Raw genomic sequence first — 25,984 nt, 5'->3', positions numbered from 1 at the left:
AAGAAAGAACAAAAACGAACCAAATCAAAACGCAACCACTAACGCAAACCCACCTAAACACAAAGAAAACACTAACGCGAACATAAACGCCCGGGGCGGAATCACCTGTTTTAGCTTAATGAACGACTATAGTACCCCAACTTATTCATAGTCTTTTGCACTCACTTAAACGAACGCGCCTGTTTCAATTTGATGAACAATTTTAATACTCCAAGCTTATCCGTAAAATACCTACAACATTTGCACTTGATCAATCCCCGCTAATTATGTAATTATTTTTTTTCCCAACACCAAAACAAAGTAATTAAAAAGTAAATTATTTTCACGGAATGCAATGGGTTTATAAAGGGAAGTAATTGTGTTTTTCCTAATTTATCAAAGGGAAGTAAGTGCTATAGGACTAAATAAAGACATAATTAGAATTTTTGTAAAAGATGATATTTTTTTTAAAACTTGTGTTTAATGGACATGCCGACAATTATTACTGTAATTTGAAAAATGAAAATTATTTCCCAACACTTTCAATAGTAATTTTTTAGCTCATAAATTTAGACAAATGCGCACGATAATTTTCTAACACTTAAATTCGTACAATTCCAACGATATACAAATGCATTACATACAGAACTGAGCTTTATATATTAGATACACTTGATTTAAACTTGTTTCCCATTAATAATTTAAAATGTAAATTAAAAATAGATCACAACATAGCTTTAATCACAATGTAGATCAAGACATGAATGTGCCAGTGGTAAGTATATAGATCTACCTCGTGTGAAGAGGGTATGTTAAAAAAAAATTTTAAGACTTTTTATATTGTAAATTAACTCAGCTGATGTAATAATGTAGATAAAAATAGTGTTTAACAATCCGTAATTTTTAGGACTCAAATAAGACGTCATTTGCGTGTTAATACATTTTATGACGAAGTGACGGCATTAATATATGGCGGACTCTTTATACAAGCTTTAATTTAACTTTCTTACTGTGTCTTGCTATGTCTAGTCTATTCTACAAGCTTTAATTTAACTTTCTTACTGTGTCTTGCTATGTCTAGTCTATATGGTATGGGTCGAAACCGGCGAGCGAAATTTCGACCCCTTCTAACGGACCGATTCCTTGTTAAAGTTGGCACGTGAGTCAAAACCTGGTGACAATGCAATGTGACAGTAAATTTGACTTCTCGGAGGCTTAAATAATTTTTAAAGAGTTAGTAATTAGAATGTGCTATATTATGTACTATTTTCCTCACAATTTAACTAAAACTAAATGAGCAGCCCACATTTTTCTTTTTAGTGGTTCATATGGAAAATTATTTATAATATAGCCTATTTATAAGCCTGTTAATGACTGTTATTGAAACTTATTGTATTGATTTTGTTATTATTGTCCATGACCATAAAATAAATCTACATAGCCCAAGTTTTTAATTATTATTATTGCTTATAGATCTATATTATAAATTGTAATTCTATTTAAAAAAATTAATATAAAATAATCCTAGAATCTATAACAATACGTTTACGTTATGATAGACAATTTTATGTTTATTCCGGATGTAACCTTTCAGGTCAGTAACCTAGCGGTCTTGGTGATGCTGAGTAGGCAAGGCCTAAGTTTAAGTTAAAGTATTGAAACATAAATTATTCCAGAGATCTAGATCTAGATCTAATTAAAAGTAAAAGGTAAAAACAGTCACACTATAAATACAACATCAAGACAGAGCATTACTTATAATCCTAGCCAAAATAGTCTAAATTCGTAAAGAAAAACATGGCAATTCGGATGATTGAATGATTTGTTCTTGTTGATATGGTCATGGTGGGTAGTGGGTGGGTACCGATCGGATATCGGTCGGATTACCCGATTGATTCGCTGATTGAGATTGAATGATTGACTCTTCCGAAAAAGTCTAACTAGATCTAATGGTAAAATCTTAGTTTAGCGTCGTAAATTCCAACGTAGCTAGTAATGTGCGATGAAGGTAACTAATGAATATTTCTTTCATTTGGCCATATTTATGTCATATTTTACATAATATAACAGATAATTGAATAACAAATCACAATCCAAGACCAAACCAGTCATAAATATCCTGGAATAAACTTTTACTACCCCGTTCGAGACAACAATGAGTAAATTCAAGCAGCGGCCATGTTTTAAAAATAATACATTGTCTATTCGCATGTCTTTTGTGTTGATTTTGTGGTTTAATATGATTGCTTTGTATTGTTTTAATACATGCCTGGGGGTCGTCCATAAATGACGTCACACTCGTAGGGGGGAGGGGGGTCCGTAATTTTGTGACGTTGTGTGATGAGGGGGAGGGGGGGTTCACATGGTGTGACGAATTTTAGACGTAATTTTGCGTTTTAGAAAACTGTTTTAATACATTGTAATAACAATTGATTAAAATACTCTATTTTGACAGAGTTCAGACAAGATTTTGGAAAAATATAGCTGTTTAAAAACAATTCAACTGCAATTTTGAGGGGGGTTGTAGGCTGAGGTGTGACGTCACTTTAGGGGGGTGGGGGGTCTGGCTTTTTGTGACGACGTGTGGGGGAGGGGGGGGGGGTAAAAATCGTCAAAAAAGCGTGACGTCATTTATGGATGACCCCCTGTATAGTAATTTTTCTTTTTTTTAAATATAGTTGACATGAATGACTAATAGACTTTTTCAGACTTAATAGTGTGCATCCAAGACCACAACAATTGTTGGGAGGTCGAACTTTTGAACACTTTATTTGCAGTAATCAAATCAATATTAGATCGCACATAAATGACGTCGCTCTTATGATATTAATGACAGCGTGAATTATTACAGAGCAAACATATGAACATATTGTTTCAGATAGAAATTGTGATTTGTGGCGGGGAGAGGTTGAGTAGAACTCAGCGATGTGATTTTGGAGACGGGTCAGGTTTTTTTTTTTCGTGAAAACAGGGGATGGTTGTGGGAGAAAGACCAGCTGTAGAAGTATGACGCGTCATTCATTGGTGATCCATTTTCTCAGTGGGGACGATAGAACTATTAAGAAGGGTCAAGAAATGTAAAAAGCTTGCCTAGTCGCATTTCTTGAACCCCACCTTTTTCATTCCCCCACTTAGCACATCGTCAACGAGTTAACGCTCGCACGTGACGTCATGTACCGGTACCGCCGACCGTTAGGCTAATTTTATAGAAAAAAAAACAACAAACACTGGCTTTTTGACGCTTTTGCGACGTTTAATTTGATTACATAAGTTGGTGTTCATTAAACAGCCCCTAACACATCTATCACTCGTCCATTTAAACGTACGTAGTTATTTCAGCAAGCTTGCTGTCTTGAGACTTTCGGCCCTTTAAAAATGTATTAAGCTCTCACCGTGTAGAACTAGACTACCCATATTAAGCTCCAAAAGAAGCTGGGTGAAAACAGGATGGGCGTCCGATTTTGAAGCTGCTCTGCGCTTTATAAAAAGCACAATAAACTATAAGATGACACTTATATTAAAGTAAATTATAGTTCTGAATCTTGATACATTAAAAGTGATATTCGGAAATTAAGAGCCAGACAGTCAACATGATAATTCAATTTAAGTCCAAGAAAATAAATTTCCTCAAACGATGGAACATTACTAAATTTTCGCGCAGTTTAGCGAAGTTGAATTTAAGTATTTACGTCATCTTATACAGCGCGATAGCCTACTGGTGCTCCAACGCGGCCCATGCTAATGGCCGTATTCCTAACGCCCCGCATTAGACGCGGCTTATTCGTCGGCAGGCATTTGGTGGAAAGACTTTTTGACGGGGATAATGTGTTGCGGCCGTTTTGCCAAATGTCTTAAACTAGCAGGCTTGCAACATTTGTGATGATTCGTTTAAGCAAGGTATACAAATACTAATGCTTATTTATCGTTATTTTGATTGAACAAAGCATTACAGAGGTTCTCCATCAACCACATAGGTATTTTTCCCCGTTCACCTCCTTTCATGAGACCGACACGTTATAAATTGTGGACCCGCCTGAGTTGACGTCACAAATCTTCACTCACTCCCGTAGCAAATCATATGTGACATCATTTATGGACAACCCCATATCACTCACTTGGGTACTTGATATTGACAACAAAGGATAACCAAAATGTGTCTGGCAGGTTGAGACTTGCGATCGACCATAATGACAACACTCACTTAAGGGGTGGACTGGCTCATTGTTTTAGATGATGTTTTACGAGGGAAGCTGGTGGATAATACATTTTGTCTCTCTGTATATATAATTGATGACAAACATTTATTGTTGTCAAAATTATGGCTAGAGATCTTAGATAAGGCAGAGGAAAGCGTAATTTTTTACATTATGACTTGTTGTGACATTTACGACAAAAATATGACGGAGGTTGGGGTTTAATTAAGGTAAAGAGAAGTAAAAAAATGTCATAAGTTACAATAGAATTACTAATTGATGAAAAGAAAAACCTGAAATGAAAATAGTGAACATTCAAACAATAAGAAAAAACTCAAATTATATAGTAATAGTAAAATCAAATAAACATTAGTAAAAAAACGTGATTTAATACATGGATACAAGTTGCATCTCACAATGCTTCTAGAATTAATAAAGTTGTTTGTTAGGAAATTCACATTAAAAAAAAATGCTTTGTAATACGGACTATACAATAGGACAATCATATTTAAATACATTTTCATACGAATAGAAATGAAAGGGAAGCTACTCTCAATAACATTTTCTTAAGATGGCTGCTGTTTTTAATAGCAAATTTACTATCTCGAACAGGGTTGATAAAAATTAATTTCAGGATATTTAAATTGATTTAACCATAAATGGTGATCTATTATTCAATTATCTATAATACTTTATCAAAATATACGAAAATATACTCATATTTAATGACATATTCATTAATTCACTCTCTCCCACATTACTAGTTTTGGCCGAATTTACGACGCTAAACTAAGATTTTACCGATCTAATTGCTCTAGACTATATAGGCCTGGCCTAGACTATATGTATAACACTATAACTAGTTAACTCCTAGATTAACCAGTATCCCCTCCCCTGTCCTGTGAAAAATGTCTCAAACTTTCATACATTTTACTTACAAAATGTGTATAAGTAACTCAGTCAGTATGTTAACGGTTCCACCCTACCCCCATCGTCAACACTAATAAACTCAGACTTTCATAATTATCAATTGAAATGACACTACAAAAAGTATTGTGGACAGGGGTGTGGGGAAATTGCGAGACGCGAAAAGCGAAATGGCGAGGCGGGAAAATGCGAGAAGGTAATGCGAGACATACCTGCGGAATTAAGGGTAAATAGCGAGACACTTTTTGCGAAAAAAGTTTTTTTCTTTTTTTTCCATCTTTATTTATTTAAATTCATTTTTTTTTGTTTTAAAATAAACAAGCATTTAGCCATACACTTTAACACGAGTGTTGTATGTTGTTATTTTTTATCTAGATACTAAGAAGATAGATAGATCTATATCTAGATCTATCTATTTAAAAATCCTAACATCGTTGCTGTGCTACTGTCATCGCCCGATCTTGTTAGCGAGAGGAAAATCCCGTCTCAGTCGGCATTAATTTAAAAATCTAGCCCGCTCATGTTTATACATGTTAATAGTGTGACTTCACATCTAACCCCCCCCCCCCCCCCCTCCTCCCCCTTATCTCACATCGTCATAAAATTACAGACCCCCCCCCCCACGAGTGTGACGTCATTTATGGAAGACCCCAAATAACACCACCACCAAAACCAAAAAAATCAGATAAGTTCAACTTGGTTTTAAAAATATTTGAAGTAGGCCCATAGTTTACGATATAGCACGAGCAACTGATAATATCGGTGACGTCACTTTATTTTTTCCCCAAACAGTAAGTAAGAGAAAAAAAAACTGGGGGCATTGAGAGTTCATAACAGCTTAGGAATAAGCAACACATAAGGGAGGGTTAATCTAGTCCTCACCTTCACTTATGGCAGTAATCGCATACTTATTTTGATGTTATTTTTTTCTGAATTATTTATGGAAAAGTCACAACCGTGATATAAAATCTAATATAAATTAGTGTAAAGGAACATTGGAAGAGAAAACACACAGTAAGTAGTTCTTACCTCCAGAATAGTTGTATCCAAATGATGTAGGCATTTCCTTGTGCTTAGATTTATATGGTAAAAAAAGCTAGAAAAAAATCGTAGGCGGCGGCTATAATACAAAATTTCTATGCAACAATAGAAAATATGTTTGCGGCGGCAGCGGATCAGGGCACGGCGATCTTCAAAGACGGTAAATCAGGCGTCCTCGGCGTTCCACACAAAAGACAGAAGTTGATCTATCGTCGGCGGTATTTCCGTCGGTTTCGAACAAGGTGGTATTCTAAGTCGACACAAAAGATGGGGGGAGTTGACAAATCATCAGTATGTCTAGCGACGGAAAAATCAGAAGTTTTAACAATGTAAACGAAACGTCTTTGAAGTCTGGACCAAATACCACTGAAAATCGGGTGCGGTAAATTTTTCGCAGACATCTTCGCATTTCAACACCACCCAGCGTAAGTATCGGCTTGTGGTAAAATGCGAGACAAAAAAGTCACGTGATCGACCGCTTTCGCGCCCTTCTCGCATTTTCCCGCCTCGCCATTTCGTTTTCGCGTCTCGCAATTTCCCCACACCCTGTGGACAGTGTGGTTGGATGCTAGAGAATAAGACTGCTAGCTTTAATAGTCACGAATCCGAGTCCCAGGTTCGTGTTAGTAGAATGTCCCTGTCCACCTAGCTACACTACAATGGGTACCTGACTCATGGAAGGGAAAGTAAAGTTGGCTGGGTGTAGTGCTGACCACACTATCCCTTTGTATGACATTGTCACTAAAACAGAAGAGCTCTACTTCACCTGTCTCATGGACTGTCATGTTTGAAAGGCAACTTTACCTTTAAAAAGTATTTACTTTTCAAAGATTATTGCATTTGGACTGGCATATTGCTGGGGTGATAAATTCATTCTAGTTGAGTCTAGGCTTAAGGAGTTTTCAAACAATTGTACAACCTAATTGTAATGTTATGAGTAGTTGTTTTTTCCCATTTCCTTAGCAAGATTATTTGAGTTAATTAAAATTAAGAGGGGCCTATTTATTTATTTTTTGCAATGTGCCATCTGGTTAGTTAATTTATTAAGTTAGACAAATTGAGAATAACTAGCTAACTTGTTTGTTGTATTAGTTGTATTAGCTTTGATTAAATGATACATTTTATAAAAAACCCTTTGCATCCTCAGGAAAATGTGTAAAACGAAAGAAGTTTTTGAACGTCTCCCTTCAAATGTTGTTCCAACATTGTATAGAGTCACACTACAGCCTGACTTGCAGTTGTTTACTTTTAAAGGCTCTGAAGAAATTGCTATTACAGTAAGGCTTAAAAAACAAAGATCTGAAACTTTAAACAAAACTCATTTAACAGATTTTAAAAATTTAATTAGACTAAAGAATGTAGACTAAATTATAATAAAACTTCACTAATCTTTTTGCATTTTAAAAAAGAATTTAAATTAGACCACTTTTTTTTCCAGTTTCTTAATTTAAGGAATTTCTTTTGTTTATTAATTGACATATCTTTAGGCCTACAAATAACTGATAACAGCAAGAAAATATTTTGTTGTATTTTCAGGTCAAGAGTGCAACTAACAAGATTGTGTTGAATATATTTGACATTATAGTGCATAAAGCTCATTTAATTGGTGAGTACTTAACTATTGATTTAAACTAAACAAAAAACAGATCTCCTTCTAAAACTGCTGATAGAACAAAGCTGTGTCCTATCAAGTAATTTTTTTTTTATATTAATATCACTATTAGGATTTGGGATTAGTCATGGATCATGAATCCGGCTTGCTTAGCAATAATAGGATGAACATAGCTTGGATTAACCTTTTTGCGATTTACAAGAGGTAAAATAGCTTTTCCAGGTTCAGTCATTGGAATGCCCCTGCTCTGATGGGTTCCTAACTCGTGTTAGGGAAACAAAGGCTGCTGGGAATAGTGATGACTACATTATCCCCTTGAATGCCAAGGTCATTGAAACAGATGAGCTCTACTTCATCTACCCCATGTGTCTTGGGCACGAATGGGAAAAGATGATGATGAAAATAGCTTTATTTGATTTAAATGTTATTTCAAAACCCTTAGACCAAAGTAGAAAGAAAAAGTATTTTATGTTATTTATACTATTTTGTTAATAATAACTGTTTCCATCTCTCACACATCTTGCTACAAAAATCAAAACAACTTTTAAGATTACATTGGTTTTTTTTTTTTTTTGTCCAATGGTTTTGTCATAACTAGGTGCAGTTGATAACACAGCAAGCATTCATCACAACCACAAAGATGAGAAGGTGGAGCTTGTTTTCCAGCAAGAACTTAGTGTAAGTAGCTACTAATTAGTGTAACACTCGGTGGTCTGACGTTCGAACTTATAATAGTTAACTCAATGGACCAGATGTTAAATACAGGTAGTTGTTTCTTGGCACCAGTGTAATTTGTTGAAATTTGGAAAGGACCTTATTTAACATAAAAATGATAGTGTGCTTGACTCAGAGTTTCTTTTTTATATAACCACCAAATAAACTAACAAACCTTGTTGTTCCAAGTATGAAATGTCAGTGGATTTAAACTCACCTGGTTATGGGCTGATTTTATTATCTATGAAGGTATGATACTATCAGATGTAATGGCCTACAAAGACAGACAAAGTACATCTAATCTATTTTATTTTATTGTAAAATAATAATAAATAGTGTAGTGCTCTCTCCAGCTAATGCCAGATACCCAAAAGAGTTGGTTTCCCCTATTCTGTAGATATTCTGTTTGAATTTCAATTAACTTAAATGTAACGATTGCATCTTTACATTTAAATGTTTAGCCTGGTGAGTACTGTTTACAACTTGAGTTCACTGGGAATTTAAACGATCAACTCCGAGGGTTCTACAGAAACAAATACACCACATCTGAAGGAGAGATACGCTATGCTGCTGGTACACATTTTGAGGTATGATATTGGCAAGAAACTTGTGGGATCATGACAATGTAGATGTCTCTATTCATGAAAAACATTGTTAGTTAACAATTAAATTTAGGTATAAGTAAAGCCCTTTCAAACCTGACAGTCTACGGGGCAAGTGAAGTGGAGTTCACATGTTTCTGTGACCATGGCATATGAAGGGATAGTGTGGTCAGCACTATGCCCAGCCTCCTTTACTTACCCTAACATGAGTTAGGACTCAGGAACAGTCTACTGACTTGAACCTGGATTCGAACTCGAGACTTATGGGTTAGAAGTCTACCTCTCTACCGCTAGGCTGATGTCCCCTAAAATTGATGTATACCTACACCAAAATATTTTTTTTTAATTTCTGAAATAAATTTGAAATATTTATTTTAAGGAATGAAATTGCCTAGAAACTGATGGCATAGAATGTATATAAGTCTATGTTTATAAAAAAATATTATTGAAAGCGAATAACTAAAAATGAGCTATACCTACTTATTAAAAAAAAGTAATTTAGAATTTATGAATAAGTTTGAAATCTTTTTTAAGGCCACTGGAGCAAGAAGAGCCTACCCATGTTGGGACGAGCCAGCCATCAAAGCTGTATTTATTTTCACACTAGTTGTTCCAGTAGACAGAGTAGCTTTTTCAAATATGGTGTGTGTTTGAGGAAATAAAAAGAAAACTAAATTAATTAAAAAATGTATTTTATTATGTGTTTTAGGTAACATACCTATTTAAAAACAGCAAAGAACTATTTTATTATGTTAGATATATGTATATTGATATTTTTAATGCAAACCAATTGAATTAGTTCTTGTTTTTAATTGCAGTTATTTAAAATGGGCCATTTTTTTTTCACCAAAGTTATTTTTATTGTCATTAAGTAATAAATATTGCAAATAGTGTATTTGTAGATTATTACGGTTCAAATTTTTTTTTAAATTTAATCTAAAACATGATTAATCAATTTTAATGTAAGACCAATCTTATCCAATCATAAAGTGGTAAACTGTAGTTAAATTGTGACACATGAGCATTAACTATTGCACCTTGTAACATTCTCCTAATCCTCGTCTCTAGCCTGTTGAAAACGAGAAAGTTTCACCAGAGAACAGCGGCCTGAAAATAGTCACCTTTCAACCAACCCCTATCATGTCAACATACCTAACAGCCTTTGTAGTGGGGGAGTATGATTTTGTCGAGGACGTGACATCCAATGGAATCCCTGTCAGGGTCTACACACCCTCTGGGAGGAAGGAGCACGGCAGGTTTGCGCTTGAGATTGCCACCAAAGCTCTGTCCTATTACGAGTGGTATTTTGATATCCCGTACGGCCTTCCAAAGTTAGATCTTATCACACTCCCGGAGTTTGCGATTGGTATGTTTTTATTATATACATGTTTGCGATAACTCAGTATAACTGCACACTAATTTGTTAACTTATGAGGTTGTATATTGAAGATCAAGATAAAAAGTTTTTAGACATAATTTGTTTAAAATTATGATAAAAGATAAACTATATTAAAAATGTGTATTCAATTGTGTAAATTATATAATTTATTGTGCCTTTATTTCAAAGAAAAGAAACGTAGTATTTTCACCATGTGAATACTATAGTGATTGCTGTAATTTTATAGTTATTGTTTTATTATTTAAGGTTTCAATTTTATGGAATTTTTTTAAAGTAAATTTTCCAGAAAAATAAATAAATCAACATATTGTGGGGAAAAAAAATATTTTTTGTGTGAAATTTGTTACATAATGAGCTTTTCTAAAAAGAAGAAATGTTCATGATATTTTATTAAAGTACTGGAATATATATTTTCCTAATTAATGAAATATGATTTAAAAAATGAGAAATTTAGTGTTTACATAGTTTTTTTATCTGAATAGAGTGTTATTAGTTTCGGTAATCTATCGTTTTAGCGTAATCAATTCGGTCGTCACTAGTAATGTAGGGATAAGGTAACTAATAAATATGGCTTAAATATGAATATATCTTTGCATATTCTACTAAAATACTAAAGATAATTGAATATTAAACCACATTTAAAGGTTAAATCAATAAAAATGTCATAAAATTAAGGTTTAACAACGATGTTCCAGATACTAAATTTGCTATTAAAAACAGCGGCCATCTTAAGAAAATATTATTTTGAGTCATTTCCCTTTAATTTCTATTTGTATGGAAAAGTATAGATGTTTGCTATTAAATACGATTGTCTTGTGTTTAAATGTAAAGCATGTGTTTTTTTTTTTAATTCTGCCCTTTAAAAAATTTAATTGAATGAAAATAAACATCAGTTCTAGAATTATTATTATGAGATGCAAGTTTTATACTTTAAGAAACTCCCTATTTTTATAAAGCTACCACTACATATCTAATGTTTATTTAAATATTAGTTTGAGTTAATTGTTATTGTTTGTGTTATTGTTTATTTGCTATTTTCATTTCATATTTTCATGCTTTTTCCCTTTAATTAGTGATTTAATCATAAATGACGTCACGTTTTTTGACATCTCTTCACCTTAACCTCCCCCCCCCCCCCCCCCCCCCCCCCATTTTCGCCGTCACGAAATAGTCGTAATGTCGAAAATTACCTTTTTGCCCTGCCTGTTATTACTGTTAAAAAGTCAAGCCATAATTCGAACGAAAAAGAATTGTTTCAGCATTTTTGTAATAGGCCAAATACATAACGTTTCACATTTCTTACCCCTCCCCTTTCCCGCGTAAAACGTCGTCTGAAAACCAGTTACTCCACTCCTTAAGTGCGTGATGTCATTTATGGTAGATGTCAAGTCATAACCTCCAATACACATTTTGAACAACTTTTGTTGTCAAAATGTTGATACCAAATACCCAAAATGAGAAATATGGGGTTGTCCATAAACGATGTCACATATGCTATTCTAATGTGACGTCAATTTACGTAGGACTGCAATTTATGACCTATAATGAAAGGGTGATCGGGGTGGGGGGGGGGGGGGTGAGTGACGTCAATTATGGAAGACTTCTATAAAGCTGTGCTCAATGAAAATGAGGAACATAAAGTGTTCGTTTTCATGCATACCTTTGCTCATAACGAATGATCATAACTATTGCAAGCCTGTTGTCCTAAGCGGTGTTAAACAACCTCAGCACACCATCCCCGCCAAAAAGGGCCTGCCACTAAATGCCTACCGACGAAAATAGGCCGCACTACATTGACTCGGAATGAAATAACTTCTGACAATAAGGCTCAAACCAACTAGCGACAATTATTGGCTTGCAGGTAAAATTGGACAAAACAGCAAGTTTCGCGACATGGGGCATAACAAAAGATCAACCCTTAATACGACAGCAGCTAATGTAAAAAGCCAGAGCTCAGTATAGGCTTGAGTTTACTATAGAAATAGTGTTAGCAGTGGACGGTGCATTAGGAATACGGCAGTCGGCTAAACGCCTGAGTCCGACGATGTCTGAACATCAAGTTTGTCTTTTATGAAGTGCGGAGCATCTTTAAGAGCTGAGCTTGGGGAGGGGGTCCCTGTTGACACCACCACTAACGCCGCTTATGTCCACATATCAATCACAAGTTTTGCGTGGAGCTTAATGGGCAGACGAAGTTTATAGGTGGGACCGGGAGCCTAAATGTATTTCCGGAGGCCGCTGTGTCACGGGCATTTTAGAGCCGAACGTCTCAGAGCAGCAGGTTGCAGAAATTAAAAGCACGTGAATTTGTAGAGTAGAGGGAGCACCGCATACCACTGTGTAATAAATTAAACACTAATATAATTTACCGTACTAAAGTCATTTAGATCTATTCGTCAGACTAAACGTCGCTAAAGTCTCAACGCCATAGTGCCTGATTTGACTTTTTTTAATTACGCGGTATCTCTTTCTTTAACATTAGCCTAATGACAAATGACGTCACGTGCGCCGCGAACTTAGTGACGTTGTGCTAAGTGGGGGATGAAACGGCGGGGTTGAGAAAAATGACGTATTTCTTTTTTTTAACAGACAAATAAGTGATAGATTCTAATTTTCCTACGAACTATAGGTTGATCTAGTTGTTTTTTTTTTCTAGAGGGAGATATCACTATATAGTGGGTGTTTTTTGTTTTTGTAATAATGGATGGTGGGGATGGGTAAACATCGACTACTGAACAAATAAAAAACTGATGAAAGCAGAAGGCAAAGAAAAAAAAACATGTGGTATTCAGATGTAACTAAATAAAATTTAAAACTATTTTATAAACACAATAATCTTAATTCAGAAAAAGTGTAGGCCTAAGACCAATATCTACAGACAAAATAAACAACAAGGCTTAAATGGATCACCCATAAACAGTGCCGGCGCCAGGTTATTTAGCGCCCTAGGCAAAACTTAATAAAAGCGCCCCCCCCCCCCTTTTTTTATGCCCCCGTATTATCAGAGGCATAGCGACCCTTCCCGGCGCACGGGGACAATTAAGCTTACGATTTGCACCCCTCCCCCCTCAAACTTTCAATTTGTTTCTCCAACCCATTTTGGCGCCCCCCCCCCCCCCACCCACTACGGACAGCGCCCTAGGCGACAGCCTAATTCGCCTTAATAAATGACGTCATACTTTTCCCGATGAATTCCCTTTCCCCCAATCGTCACTAAAAGCAAGATGTTGATTTAATATCATTTCGCAGTTCTACTATACCCGAACGCGTAATCACAATTTCTAACGAAAAAAATATTTTAACCCGTCCCATATTTTGAGTCCAACGTCATTTATGAAGAATATGGACGACCTAATAATTGACAAGTTCATCAGTACAAAAGGGTTTAATAAATGGTGGACCTCCCAAAAGTTTTTGAGATCTTGGATGTACATACATACATGATGGCCCTCTGTCCTACTTATATTAAACAAGACAACTATGTATATTAAACAACAAAGTCAACACAATATACATACGAATAGACGTTTGTATAAAGGGAAACTACTCTAAATTTTATTTGGAAAGATGGCCGCTGTTTTTATCTACTAATATTTATCTCAAATACGTAGTTTAAAGTTAGTTTCATGTTATTTTAAATTGTTTTGGTCACTGATTGTTATTTTTAATCAATTATCTGTTATATTTTGTCAAATTTGACTTAAATATACTTATTTAAACAAATATATTCATCAGTTACCTCTCCCGCACATTATTACTGCAGCCGAATTGATTACGCTAAAACGATAGATTACCTTAGTTTCATTGGTTTAACGGCTTTTTAAAATTAATTACCCAGGAGCCATGGAGAATTGGGGTTTGATCACCTACAGGGAGACAGCACTGCTCGTTAACCCTAACGACTCCTCTGCCTCATCAAGACAGTATGTAGCCTTGGTTGTTGCCCATGAACTTTCTCATAACTGGTTTGGGAATCTGGTGACCATGGTGAGTTGGTCTCTACCTCATTGAATTGTTTTTGTTTATATTGATATAATTCAATACTTGTACATACTGTGTTGACCACCTTGACCCAGAGTTTGATTGTATCCCCAGGAGTGGTGGACAGACCTGTGGTTGAAAGAAGGTTTTGCCACCTGGATTGAATACCTGTGTGTTGACCACCTTCACCCAGAGTTTGACATTTGGCTGCAGTTTATCAAAATTGATCAGTGTCGGGCTTTAGAGCTAGATGCACTTAGCAACAGTCATGCTGTAGAGGTATGTGGTCTCTTTGATTTTCTTGTCCACGGCTTGGTGCCATAGAGCTTCATCTGGTCTCTTTGATTTTCTTGTCCCGGGCTAGGTGCTATATCTCTAGTCTCTGTTTTTCTTGAATTATTTTGTTTCAAGTGGTCCATAGCTATGAATACTTACTTCATCCTCAATCACTGTTAATTTAGTTTTTCTTTGATCTCGTAGATATTTCTGTTAAAGTTTTAAACTGGTTTATAAATGTGAGTGATAATTTTAAAAAAAAAAAAAACACATTTTTAACATTATATATGAATAAAAAATATTTCTTTTTAGAACTCTTTACTTTTACAAAGCTTTTATAATAAGACTGATTTAATCATTTTCTTGCAATAACGTAATGAATAAGTTTAACGTCGCAATGCCAAGGGATTAAAATATTTAAATAAGTAATTATTATTTCTTTTTTGTCACAGTAATATGAATTTCTTTTTATAAATTTGGGTGTTTGTACCATCATTTAAAAGAAAAAGTGAACTATGCATTTCCACAACTAATAACTAAAATCAGTAAAATTAGAAATTAAATCTGCATTAAAATGTGTTATAATGTATTTAAAAAGGAGTTATATTTTGGTCCTCTGATATAGAGGATCTCTGCTTGTCTTCTGATAGATTAAAAAATGTATTTTGGTCTTGCCCATACAGGTGCAGGTAGGTCATCCAGGTGAAATTGATGAAATATTTGATGAAATCTCCTATTGCAAAGGAGCTTGCCTTATTAGGATGCTGCAGTCTTTCATTGGTGATGAGGTTTGTGGTTTTTTATTAGAGATAAGATTTGTGTTTACTGTTTAAGATGGTCATAATTTTGTATTGTTGCTAGCAAGACAGTGTTAGTAGTGTAACAAGTTTTATGAGAGTAATATAAGTAGAAGTTGTGTTTGAAATATTGATATCAGACAATGATTTTAAATTATTCGATTTACGTAGTTATAGATCTTGCTAAAGATATGTGGTATGTAAATCTGCCAATGCAGGCCTTTCGTAAGGGCATGAAGCTGTACCTAAACAAACACAAGTTTGGCAACACTAGAACCAAGGACATGTGGGATGCCTTGTCTGAGTCCAGTGGTATGGACATTAGCCGGATCATGGACACCTGGACCAAACAGATGGGATTCCCATTAATTAAGGTAGCTATGTATTTATTTTAATCACTTTCACTTTTATTGGGGGGGGGGGGGGGGGGGGATTTTAATTTTGGATTAGTATTTTTTTTTTATTTTTTGTTAAGGTTTTTTTTACACTTAGTGTATTTTTAGTTATTTTTTCCTGAAAAAATCATTTGGGTGCTTGATTCTACCTTAATTGCAATACAAAAAACTATTAATTAAGATCTTACAAACTATTTTTTTCTTCATTGTTGAATTTATTAAATTTTTGTGAGAACTTAATGATTACTTAGCTGAAACAATTATTGCTCTGTTGGTTAAAGAATTGATCAATCCTATTGAATTTTTTCATAATTAGCTCAATTTTAGTTGAAGTGTTCTTCGCTATTTCATATATTTTGTCGTATTTAATTGAATTGCATTAATTAAATTGATAGAATTGAACACCTTAAATTTAAGTTCATGGCTAATAATTTGACTTTTATTACTCTACTTAAGGTAGAAGAAGTGATTGTTCCTAATTCAGACATCAGGCAAGTTATTCTGTCACAAGAAAAATTTTGCTCTCGAGGAAGATCAGGTACTTAATCATTTTATTTTCATCCAAACCACATCAGACTGTGCAACTAATTGTTATGGTAAAGTGCACTGTTAAACATGACAGCATATTAATTAATTGTGTTGTCAGAACCATGCCCAGGTGTATTTGGTTAAGTAGGTACCCATATATGCTGGGTAAACTAGTACTGTGTGCTGATATGAGCTTGAGAACATAAGAGACTTTTTGGTGCAGTAATTGTATACTTTATAAAAATAAGACAACACATTTCATCTATTACTTCAATTCATTTTAATAAAGATAATTTCCTCAACATTGTTTTTAAAAAGTGTAAATGTTTTTATGTAGTTTCTCTAATGATTTTTTTTTTGTTGAGTAGATAGCGGAGCCTCACAACAGAGATGGATAGTGCCATTTTCTATAACAACTGCCCACAGTCCAACAAAGCCAGCAGTGAAGGGTCTATTAGAGGGAGATAGTTTAACCATAGACGTACCTCACTGTAAGCCAGATGACTGGATCAAGGTAGGCTTTATACTGTTTACAATTCTTGGGTTTTATATATCAACTTTGCTGAATCACATCTATGTTTGAAAAATTTGCTTTGAGATCATTATAAGGAGTTTGAGGATGGTGTGGCTGTATGGTAGAACTCACGACTTCTAACTCAAAAAGTTTTGAGCTCGGATTCCAGGCTTGAGTCTTTATCATGTCCCTCAGTCTGATGGGTACCTGCCTTTCATGCAGGAAAGTAAGGCAACTGGGCATAGTATTAACCACACTATCTCCCTGTATGTCAAAGTGATTGAAACAGATGAACTCTGTTTCATCTGACTCACGTGTCTTTGGCATGAACTGGAAAAGATGGGAATAATTAGCAATTTAAAGATATCAACCTCTGCAGATTAACAGTGGTCAGTACATGTTCTACCATGTCCAGTAAGAAATGTTAACAGATGTAAAAATATTAACCTCTGCAGGTTAATAGTGGTCAGTACATGTTCTACCATGTCCAGTACCAGTTCAGTACCCTGAATCGCCTGATGCCAGCTGTCAAGCAAAACATTATCTCCCCTGAAGATAAGATCGGACTTCTAACAGATTTGTTTGCCCTGGTAATTTTAAAATTTGTTTCATTTTTTTAAATATTTATGTTTTTTAACATTTTTATTTGCATGTCTTAGTGATTAAAAAGTATAAATTTTACTCTCTATATTTAGTGGTTTGTTTTTAAATATTAAGTTTTCTTTAATTAGTGTGATAAAAGGGCCATTATTCAATAATAATAATTGAGCTAATACAGTGAGGTAGAAGATATTTCTTTTTATACATTACAATTGAACATTTATCCATGTAGTTTATACAGTATATACTACGTTATATTTAAAGCTAGTCTATGATAATGATATGATGAGGGTTACCAATTTTCAAAATGTTTTTAGAAAATATTTAATTACTGAATGTTACAAGTTGTATTTTTTTTTGGTCCTAAAATCTATTCAAGTGTAAATCTAATTACATGGAAACTGTTGATGTCCTGAAACTGACAGAGAGCTTCAGGGAGGAGCAGGACAGCGCTGTCTGCGGGAAACTGGCGCTGGGGCTGTCCGGGCTCCGGCCACTGGTACAGCAGATTACCCTGGGTCAGGAGAAGTGTTTTAAGGCCTTGATGTGTCGAACCTTTGAGAGGATTGGGGAGAACTTAAGCTGGGAGGCATCCGATCTTGAGAGTAAGTAAATAATATGTAAAATAATATGTATGGGAGGCATCAGATCTTGAGAGTAAGTTAAAAATGTATGTATGGGAGGCGTATGATCTGGAAAGTGAGTTAGATAATATGTATGGGAGACATCAGATCTTGAGAGTATGTTAAACAATAAGTATGGGAGGCATCAGAACTTGAGAGTAAGTTAAATAATATGTATGGGAGGCATCAGAACTTGAGAGTTAGTTAAATAATATGTATGGGAGGCATCCGATCTTGAGAGTATGTTAAAACATGTATGGGAGGTGTATGATCTGGAAAGTGAGTTAGATAATATGTATGGGAGACATCAAATCTTGATAGTATGTTAAAACATATGTAGAGGAGGCCTCAGATCTTGAGAGTATGTTAAAATATATGTATGGGAGATATCCGATCTTTAGAGTAAGTTAAATAATATGTATGGGATGTGTCAGATCCTGAAAGTAAGTTAAAATATATGTATAGGAGGTGTCCAATCTTGAGAGTAAGTAAATAATAAATTAATATGTACACGAGGCATTAGATTTTGAAAGTAAGTTAAAATATATGTATGAGATTTGTCAGATCCTGAGAGTAAGATAAATATGTATAGGAGGAATCAGATCTTAAAAGCAAGTTAAAATATATGTATGGAATGCATCAGATGTTGAAAGTAAGTTAAAATTTATGCATATAAGTATGTTAGGAACGTATATAAATTTGGTTTGAATGAAAAGTGTTTTCATTGAAGGCCATTCATTCAAACTGATGAGGGAGCAAGTCTTGCTGATCTTGGGTCGCTATGGCAACAAGAAAACAGTGACCGAAGCCTTTAAAAGATTTGAGGACCATTGTACTGGAAGCCGTTGCCTTGATGCTGACCTAAAAACTCCAGTAGGTAGACACATCCTTGTTTTTTTTTAATTATCAGGCTAGGGGACATAACTGTAGTTGATCTTCATTGTATTTTTTAATTTTTCAATAATGTTACTACACCAAAAAAATATAGAATTGCATGGTAAAGGATATATAGTGGATAAGTCGAAAGTTTAGTTCCAGAGTGAAAGTCCACTTAAGAAACTTAAATCCACCTGCTGTAATAGGTACCTGGCTAAGTAGGGTAAGTTAAGTAGAGTTCACCTGTTTCTGTGACCTTGGCATCGGAAGGAATTGTGTGGTCACATTATTCCCAGCCGCCTTTACTTTGCCTAATGTGAGTTAGGTACCCATCAGAGCTTGGTAGACTCAGGTAGACTCAGGGATGTTCTACTGACTTGAACCCGAATTCTTATTTCCCCGATACCCGTTAGGTCTATGGGACGGAGTGGTCTAGCGGTAGAGAGCTGGACTGCTAACCCGTAAGTCTCGAGTTCGAATCCGGGTTCAAGTCAGTAGACCGTCCCTGAGTCCACCCAACTCTGATGGGTACCTAACTTATGTTAGGGAAAGTAAAGGCGGCTGGGCATAGTGCTGACCACACTATCTCTTCATATGCCGAGGTCACAGAAACAAGTGAACTCTACTTCACTTGCCCCATAGACCGTCAGGTTTGAAAGGGAAACTTTACTTTACTTTTTACCCGTTAGGTCTGAAAAGGAAACATGACTTGCTTTATGGTGTAAAATACTACAGTGAACTTGTCTCTACTACAAATTTAATTGTACTTTTACAGGTTTATGCCACAGTTTTAGCTAATGGAGACAAACAAGTGTTTGACAAGCTGCTTGAGGTATGTTCTTTTATTTGCTTTATTTTATTAAACTTTTATCTTGTATTAGAGTTTAGTTAGTATGATGCTTGAGGTATGTTCTTTTGTTTGCATTATTTTATTAAAGTTGTGTCTGTTAATAAGAGTTTAGTTAGTATGATGTGCTTACACCCCACTCCCCTGCACACATCTATAAATTAGTTGCTCAGGTTTAAAGCTAAAATTTTCTTAAGAGGAGAGAGTTGTTCTATCTTACTTGATAGCCACAATTTCCGTCCTATTATTGTCAGCCTTGTTTTTCACTACTTGAATATATAGGTTAATAATTATTATAAAATATTTTTATGTGAGCCTTATAGTTCTGAAAATTAGGCTAAATACTACAAAAAAATTAGTAAATCCAGTCAGCAGTTAGGCTCTTCAAAGATAGGTTTTTTTTTTATTATTATTATAAGCATTTAGTCTGTAAATGTTGTATAATCTTTTTTAAAAATCTTATTTAATTTTGAGTAACATCAAATCAAAATAATAACAAATTATAAATGTTATCACTGTGAATCTGAATCAAGAATCAGTTAATCCTTGGCCCATCAAGACCTATGCTTGTTTTTGTTAAATTAATTCAAAATAATTGGAAACTTGAGCTAGATTAATTACTAATTAAAAAATAAAGAGAATTACTGATATAACTAAACAATGGATGCAGCAATTACTTTCATACGACTGAAGATATTGTTTTTGAAGGAAGGCAATATTTTTTACTTTCTCGTATATACGAAGTATAGAGAAAGTCTTGTAATCGTGCAAAAAAAAAAAATCGAGATTTTTACAAATCTCGACGTTTCACACCTCACTGATACGGAAAAACATAATTTTGCAATCTTGTCCATATGTCTGTGTGTCTGTCTGTCTGTCCGTGTGTAAACACGATAACTTGAGTACCGTTACAGCTAGGTTGATGAAATTTCATATATAAGTATTCTATCAAAATCGTAGATCCGTATCAACTTTTGAGCGATTTCCGATAACCGGAAGTGGTACTTTTCCTACTTTGAATTTTTCAAAAGCCTATAACTTGAGTACTATTTCAGATAGATAAACAAAATTTCACATGTAAGTAAAAGATCTAATTCTCTACCTTCTGTCAAATTTTGAGTCATTTCCGTTGACTGGAAGTAGTACTTTACGCTACTTCCGATTTCTCAAAAAACTATTGTAAATTTTAAAAGTAATAATAATATTGCGCACTATTATGCGCTTTTTTATTTGGCGTTCACTTGGTGTGCAATTAATTTGTCTACGAGATTTTATTCTATTTTTAAAACTTTAAGTATTTAAAATGGATTAAAAATCATGTCTATAGCCCGAGTTCCCATCCCCTGTTATTTTATATAAGAATATTCGAGAAAGTTTAGGGGAGATCACTCCCGGTTTATTTCTTTTTACTTCCTCCTAGAATCAGCCTAAAATATTTGTTCTAAGGGAGAGAATCAAATACTATTGTAATAAGGGAGAGCATCAAATAATATTGTTTCAGATATATAACAAAGAGGAGTCCTTGGTTGAGAAGAACCGCATAGCCAGGATGCTAGGCTCAGTGTTGGATGAGTCTTTGATCTCACAGGTTCTAGAGTTTGCTTTATCTGTGAGTATTCCACAAATTTACATGATAACTATTATTTATCAGTGAATAACCCACATTTTGTTCATGATAACTATCCATTAGTATACAACATTTTTACATGATCCAATCAATCACTTAGTTCACAGACCAGGGGTCGGCAACCTTTTGAGAGAGAAGAGCCAAAAGCTGCAATTTATCAAATTTCCAATTTTTTAAAGAGCCACTAACATTTTAAAATGAATAGATTTAAATATAAAATAATATTTATTCAAATAAAAACATACACGTTTCAAAAAAATGAAGTAATTTTTTTTTCAAAATAAACTTCTTCAAGCAAGGCATATTCTTGGTTTTCATTTCTTTGCAGTTTTACATTTAGCTCGTTTAGTTTCTTTGTGATATCCCCCTATGAAGTCGAATGTTTCAATTTGGGATAGACAAGTTAATAGGAAGTACATTGAAATAGGGAGTAGTTAATATTCTAACAGAAAAGCGAGTGCTTATTGTTTATTATTATTATTATACGAGAAAAATGGCCCGTTGAGGAAGGGTACAACGGGCGCTAGGCTGATAGTGCTGTCTCTTTTCTCTAAACTAAAACCACCCCATCCACCCCCCACCCCCCCCCCCCCCCCCCACACACACACACACCCCCCACACACACACACCACCACCCCCACCCCCCAAAAAAACATGTCTACCGTCCCATTCAACGAAATATAATTATATACTTTTTCCAGTGTCCGCCCCCTCCCCGAGAATTCTACCCCCGCCCCCGAAAATTTCAAGTACCCCCACCCCTCTCCGGGGAGGAAAAAGTCTGAAAGAAACACTGGTGTCGCGCTTAGCCACTACCCGAAGAATTGCATTAAAGAAATTGCAAGAAAACCACTTTTTAGATTAGACACATTAATTAGGCGGTAATTTTATTATAGAGTATCGATGAAGAAATTTCTTTTGAGTTAGGGGGGGGGGGGGGGTCAGACGTTCTTACGCGGGGGTGGGGCTTCGCCCCTACCCGAAGAATTGTATGAAAGAAACTCTTCACGCAAACCACTTAGATTAGACAAAATTGCCTTTTTATTCAATGTTTACTCGAGAATCAATGACGTCATATTACTGTGTGCACTCTCCGGCTTCAGATTATTTTCTACTATACGACGTCATACTTCGTTTTTCGAATTACTGTGCATGTTTTTAATTTCCTTGTGTTTTCTCTAGAGCGTTCTTGTCAGATACATAGATAGATACACAGATAGATACACAGACAGCGAAACTATTAGTATTAATAGTTCATTACTGAGTGTTGTAGAACAATATTTTTATGAGTTTTGAAATTAAAATAAAATAATTATTAATATTTGTGCATGGAGCTGAGAGCCGCATCTCGATACCAAAAGAGCTGCATGCGGCTCGCGAGCCGCAAGTTGCCGACCCCTGTCACAGATTATAAAAAATTGATTAATTTTTGTTTTATCATATTAAATTCAGTTTGTTTTATGGTATAAAAATGTATATGTATCTTTTTTTTAGGACAAAGTAAGGATCCAGGATAGTATAGAGGTGCTAAGGGGAGCTACTGGCTCCATTAAAGGGAGAGAACGTGTATGGGAGTTTGTTCAACAAAATTGGCAAGAGTTATATCAGCGCTATGGAACAAGTACAATGCTGTCTAGATTAGTGAGAGTAAGTCAATTAAGAAAAGCTGTTTTATGATCATTGTGAGAGTAAGTTAAAAAGCTGTTCATTTTTATCTGAAGTGTTAACCCTTTACCGGCCGAGGTATCAAAACTATTTTACTTCCCCTTCGGCCAGTCTAAAAGACAATGCATTTTTTAACAACAGTTCTTTTTTTGTTTAAATTGAATAAAAAGCTATTAAGAAATACGTAAACAAAACACTACTTCAAATATTATTTCTATAAAAATTTATTTTAAATGCTAAAAAAATTCAACGTAGTCACTGGAGCTACTTTCTTTTTCAATAGTTACAGTATAAAAAAAGCCTGATTCAACGACAGAGGCATTTAAATTATATTTAATTTCACTAATTATATTGCCCGTAATTTTCTTAACTTTAGAAAAATCATAGAAAATGAGCCACTAGTGATAGAACAACTAGAAAACAATGTAAAGAAAGCGTATAATTTCCGTTTCCTTCAAAATCATGTTACTAACGAGACTTCTGCTACTACGCACTATGCATAGTATGGCAACTGTAAGGCCTGTAAAGTGTTAAGTCATTTAAACCAATGATGTCACATTGTGCTCTGTTAATAGGGGAAATAATGATATTAGTCACTTATTGCAATTAACATTTTTATTTAATTTAGGAATAATTCAGTGTTATTGTGTATTTTAACGATTCGCTGTTTGCTTACTTTTTAGGTTGTGACGGATGGTGTGTGCTGTACCAGGAAAAAAAATGAAATTGAGGTCAGTGTTTTTTTTTTTACTTAAACAGTTCTTTTTTGTTTGGACTTAAATTGCTGTGTTTATGTATGTTTATTCCCATCTTTGGTATGTTGCAACTGTGTGTAAATAATTGTATCTGATAGTTTACTAAGATCATTGCCTCTACAGACTGAATAAAAGGCTGCTCTCATTCACAAGTATCAGTCTTTTAAAGCTTTTTGCTGCAAATATGTGTAGGTCTAGTTATGTGTATGGGATAGCGTGGCTTGGCAGTAGAGCGCTAGACTGCTAACCTGAAAATTGAACTTGATGGTCCATGGGGCAAGTGAAGCAGAGTATCTGTGACCTTTGCATATGAGGGGATAGAGTGGTCAGCACTATGCCCAGCCGCCTTTACTGGGTGGACTCAGGGATATTCTACTAACTTTACCCAAAATCAAACTCGAGACTTTCGGGTTAGCAGTTGTATGCTCTACCATTTGACCACGTCTTCCCCAATTTAATCCTTATTGTAGCGCTAAGCCTAACAGCAACACCCAGAAAAAACCCTTATACTATATTTTATTGTAAGGAGCAGGACATCCCCCACCTCCAGGTATTCATCATAGTCCTCTATATTCCACAGGACCACAACCATAATCTTACACCTTGTCTGGTCCTTTTTTCCCCCCTGATAAATTTCTTCACATACATGTATTAATTTAACCTGCTCATCAAATGTAACCATTCAGACAACAACCTTTTTCCTGTTATTTTTAACCGGCTCATCAAATTTAACCATTCCGACAACAACCTTTTTCCTGTTATTTTTTTTCTGCTCATCAAATGTAACCATTCAAACAGTAACTTTTTCCTGTTATTTTTTTAACCTGCTCATCAAATGCAACCATTCAGACAATAACTTTTTCCTGTTATTTTTAACCTGCTCATCAAATGTAACCATTCAGACAATAACTTTTTCCTGTTATTTTTTTAACCAGCTCATCAAATGTAACCATTCAGACAATAACTTTTTCCTATTTTTTTTTCCAGAAGTTTTTTGAAACCCACAAAGCGGAAAGTGCCCAAAGGTCTGTTCAACAAGGACTGGAACACATATCCACGAACATTGCTTTTGTTAATCAGCAAGGACCTGCCTTGTTAGAATATCTAAACAATCTACAATAATGCCATTAGAGAAGTTTTATTTTAATAATATTTTTAAGTCTAAAATAATGTGATTATGGAGGCATTGTTAGAATATTTAACAATACATAATAATGTGATTATAAAACCATTGTTAGAATATTTAAACATTTCACAATAATGTGATTAGAGAAGTTTTTTTAATATCTTTAAGTCTAAAATAATGTGATTATAGAGGCATTGTTAGAATATTTAACAATACATAATAATGTGATTATAAAACCATTGTTAGGATATTTAAAGTCAACAAATATGTGATTATAGAAGCATTGCTAGTATATTAAAATATGTTCAATATTGTGATATAGAAGCTTTGTTGAAATATTTAATTCTAAATAGTCCACAAGAAGAATGTGATTATTGAAGTACTTACTTAATCATTGCTGTGCTTAACTGTTGTTTTTTCTACTTAATTTTTTTATACTAAATAAATCTGCCCTTGGGGTAGGCCTGTAACATGTTTTGTGTTAATTTGTTCACTTATCAACTGTTTGCTAAATGTGGATTAGTTAATTAGTAATAATTTTTTGGTTTTTCTGTGAATGTGAAACAGACAGTTTTGTACTTTAGTGCCTTTAGTTGTTTTTCTACTGCTGGTATTGTTTGGGGGCCAATATCATAAACTTAATGCTTTCATGTAGGTGCCATTACTCATTTCTTTAAGGGTCAAACATCACTTTAGGTCATTCTGTCACCCAAAAAAGAAAGAAACACTGACTATACTGTTTTCCCACTTCTTTTCAACATCGGTAGTTGCAAAAACAATATTTGGATCGCCAGTTTCAAAAGCTATAGTTCCTGATTTTGTGTTGACTAAATAAACCAGTGGTATTTTAGTGTACGTTTCACCAGCATTATAATCCTCTATGTCATAGTGGTTTGGTGAAATAGAG

At 34.6% G+C, this 25,984-nt stretch overlaps 1 protein-coding gene across 1 annotated transcript; it reads left to right on the top strand.

Moving 5' to 3' along the window:
• The first annotated feature begins 1,647 nt into the window (after positions 1-1,647).
• LOC131938326 (puromycin-sensitive aminopeptidase) lies at positions 1,648-25,538 on the top strand. The gene is made up of 21 exons (XM_059296333.1): positions 1,648-1,688; positions 7,288-7,417; positions 7,677-7,746; positions 8,351-8,430; positions 8,928-9,053; positions 9,603-9,710; positions 10,137-10,434; positions 14,306-14,454; positions 14,563-14,727; positions 15,408-15,512; positions 15,740-15,895; positions 16,373-16,454; positions 16,813-16,958; positions 17,414-17,548; positions 17,938-18,163; positions 18,912-19,054; positions 19,833-19,889; positions 21,406-21,513; positions 23,026-23,178; positions 23,880-23,927; positions 24,939-25,538. The coding sequence occupies exons 2-21, from the start codon at positions 7,292-7,294 to the stop codon at positions 25,071-25,073; spliced, it is 2,616 nt and encodes an 871-aa protein (XP_059152316.1). The 5' UTR covers positions 1,648-1,688; positions 7,288-7,291; the 3' UTR covers positions 25,074-25,538.
• The last annotated feature ends 446 nt before the right edge of the window (positions 25,539-25,984 follow it).

Source organism: Physella acuta, unplaced genomic scaffold (assembly GCF_028476545.2).
Source record: "Physella acuta isolate Inbredline_101_S28 unplaced genomic scaffold, ASM2847654v3 ptg000242l, whole genome shotgun sequence".
NCBI classification, from domain to species: domain Eukaryota; kingdom Metazoa; phylum Mollusca; class Gastropoda; family Physidae; genus Physella; species Physella acuta.
This window is presented reverse-complemented; position numbering and strand designations above follow the sequence as displayed.

Excerpts from the sequence above, each read along its gene's own strand:
- LOC131938326 (XM_059296333.1), top strand. The coding sequence starts at position 7,292 with ATGTGTAAAACGAAAGAAGTTTTTGAACGTCTCCCTTCAAATGTTGTT. Across the intron at positions 7,747-8,350 it reads GCATAAAGCTCATTTAATTG|GTGCAGTTGATAACACAGCA; the intron begins GTGAGTACTTAA and ends TGTCATAACTAG. Across the intron at positions 21,514-23,025 it reads TTCTAGAGTTTGCTTTATCT|GACAAAGTAAGGATCCAGGA; the intron begins GTGAGTATTCCA and ends TCTTTTTTTTAG.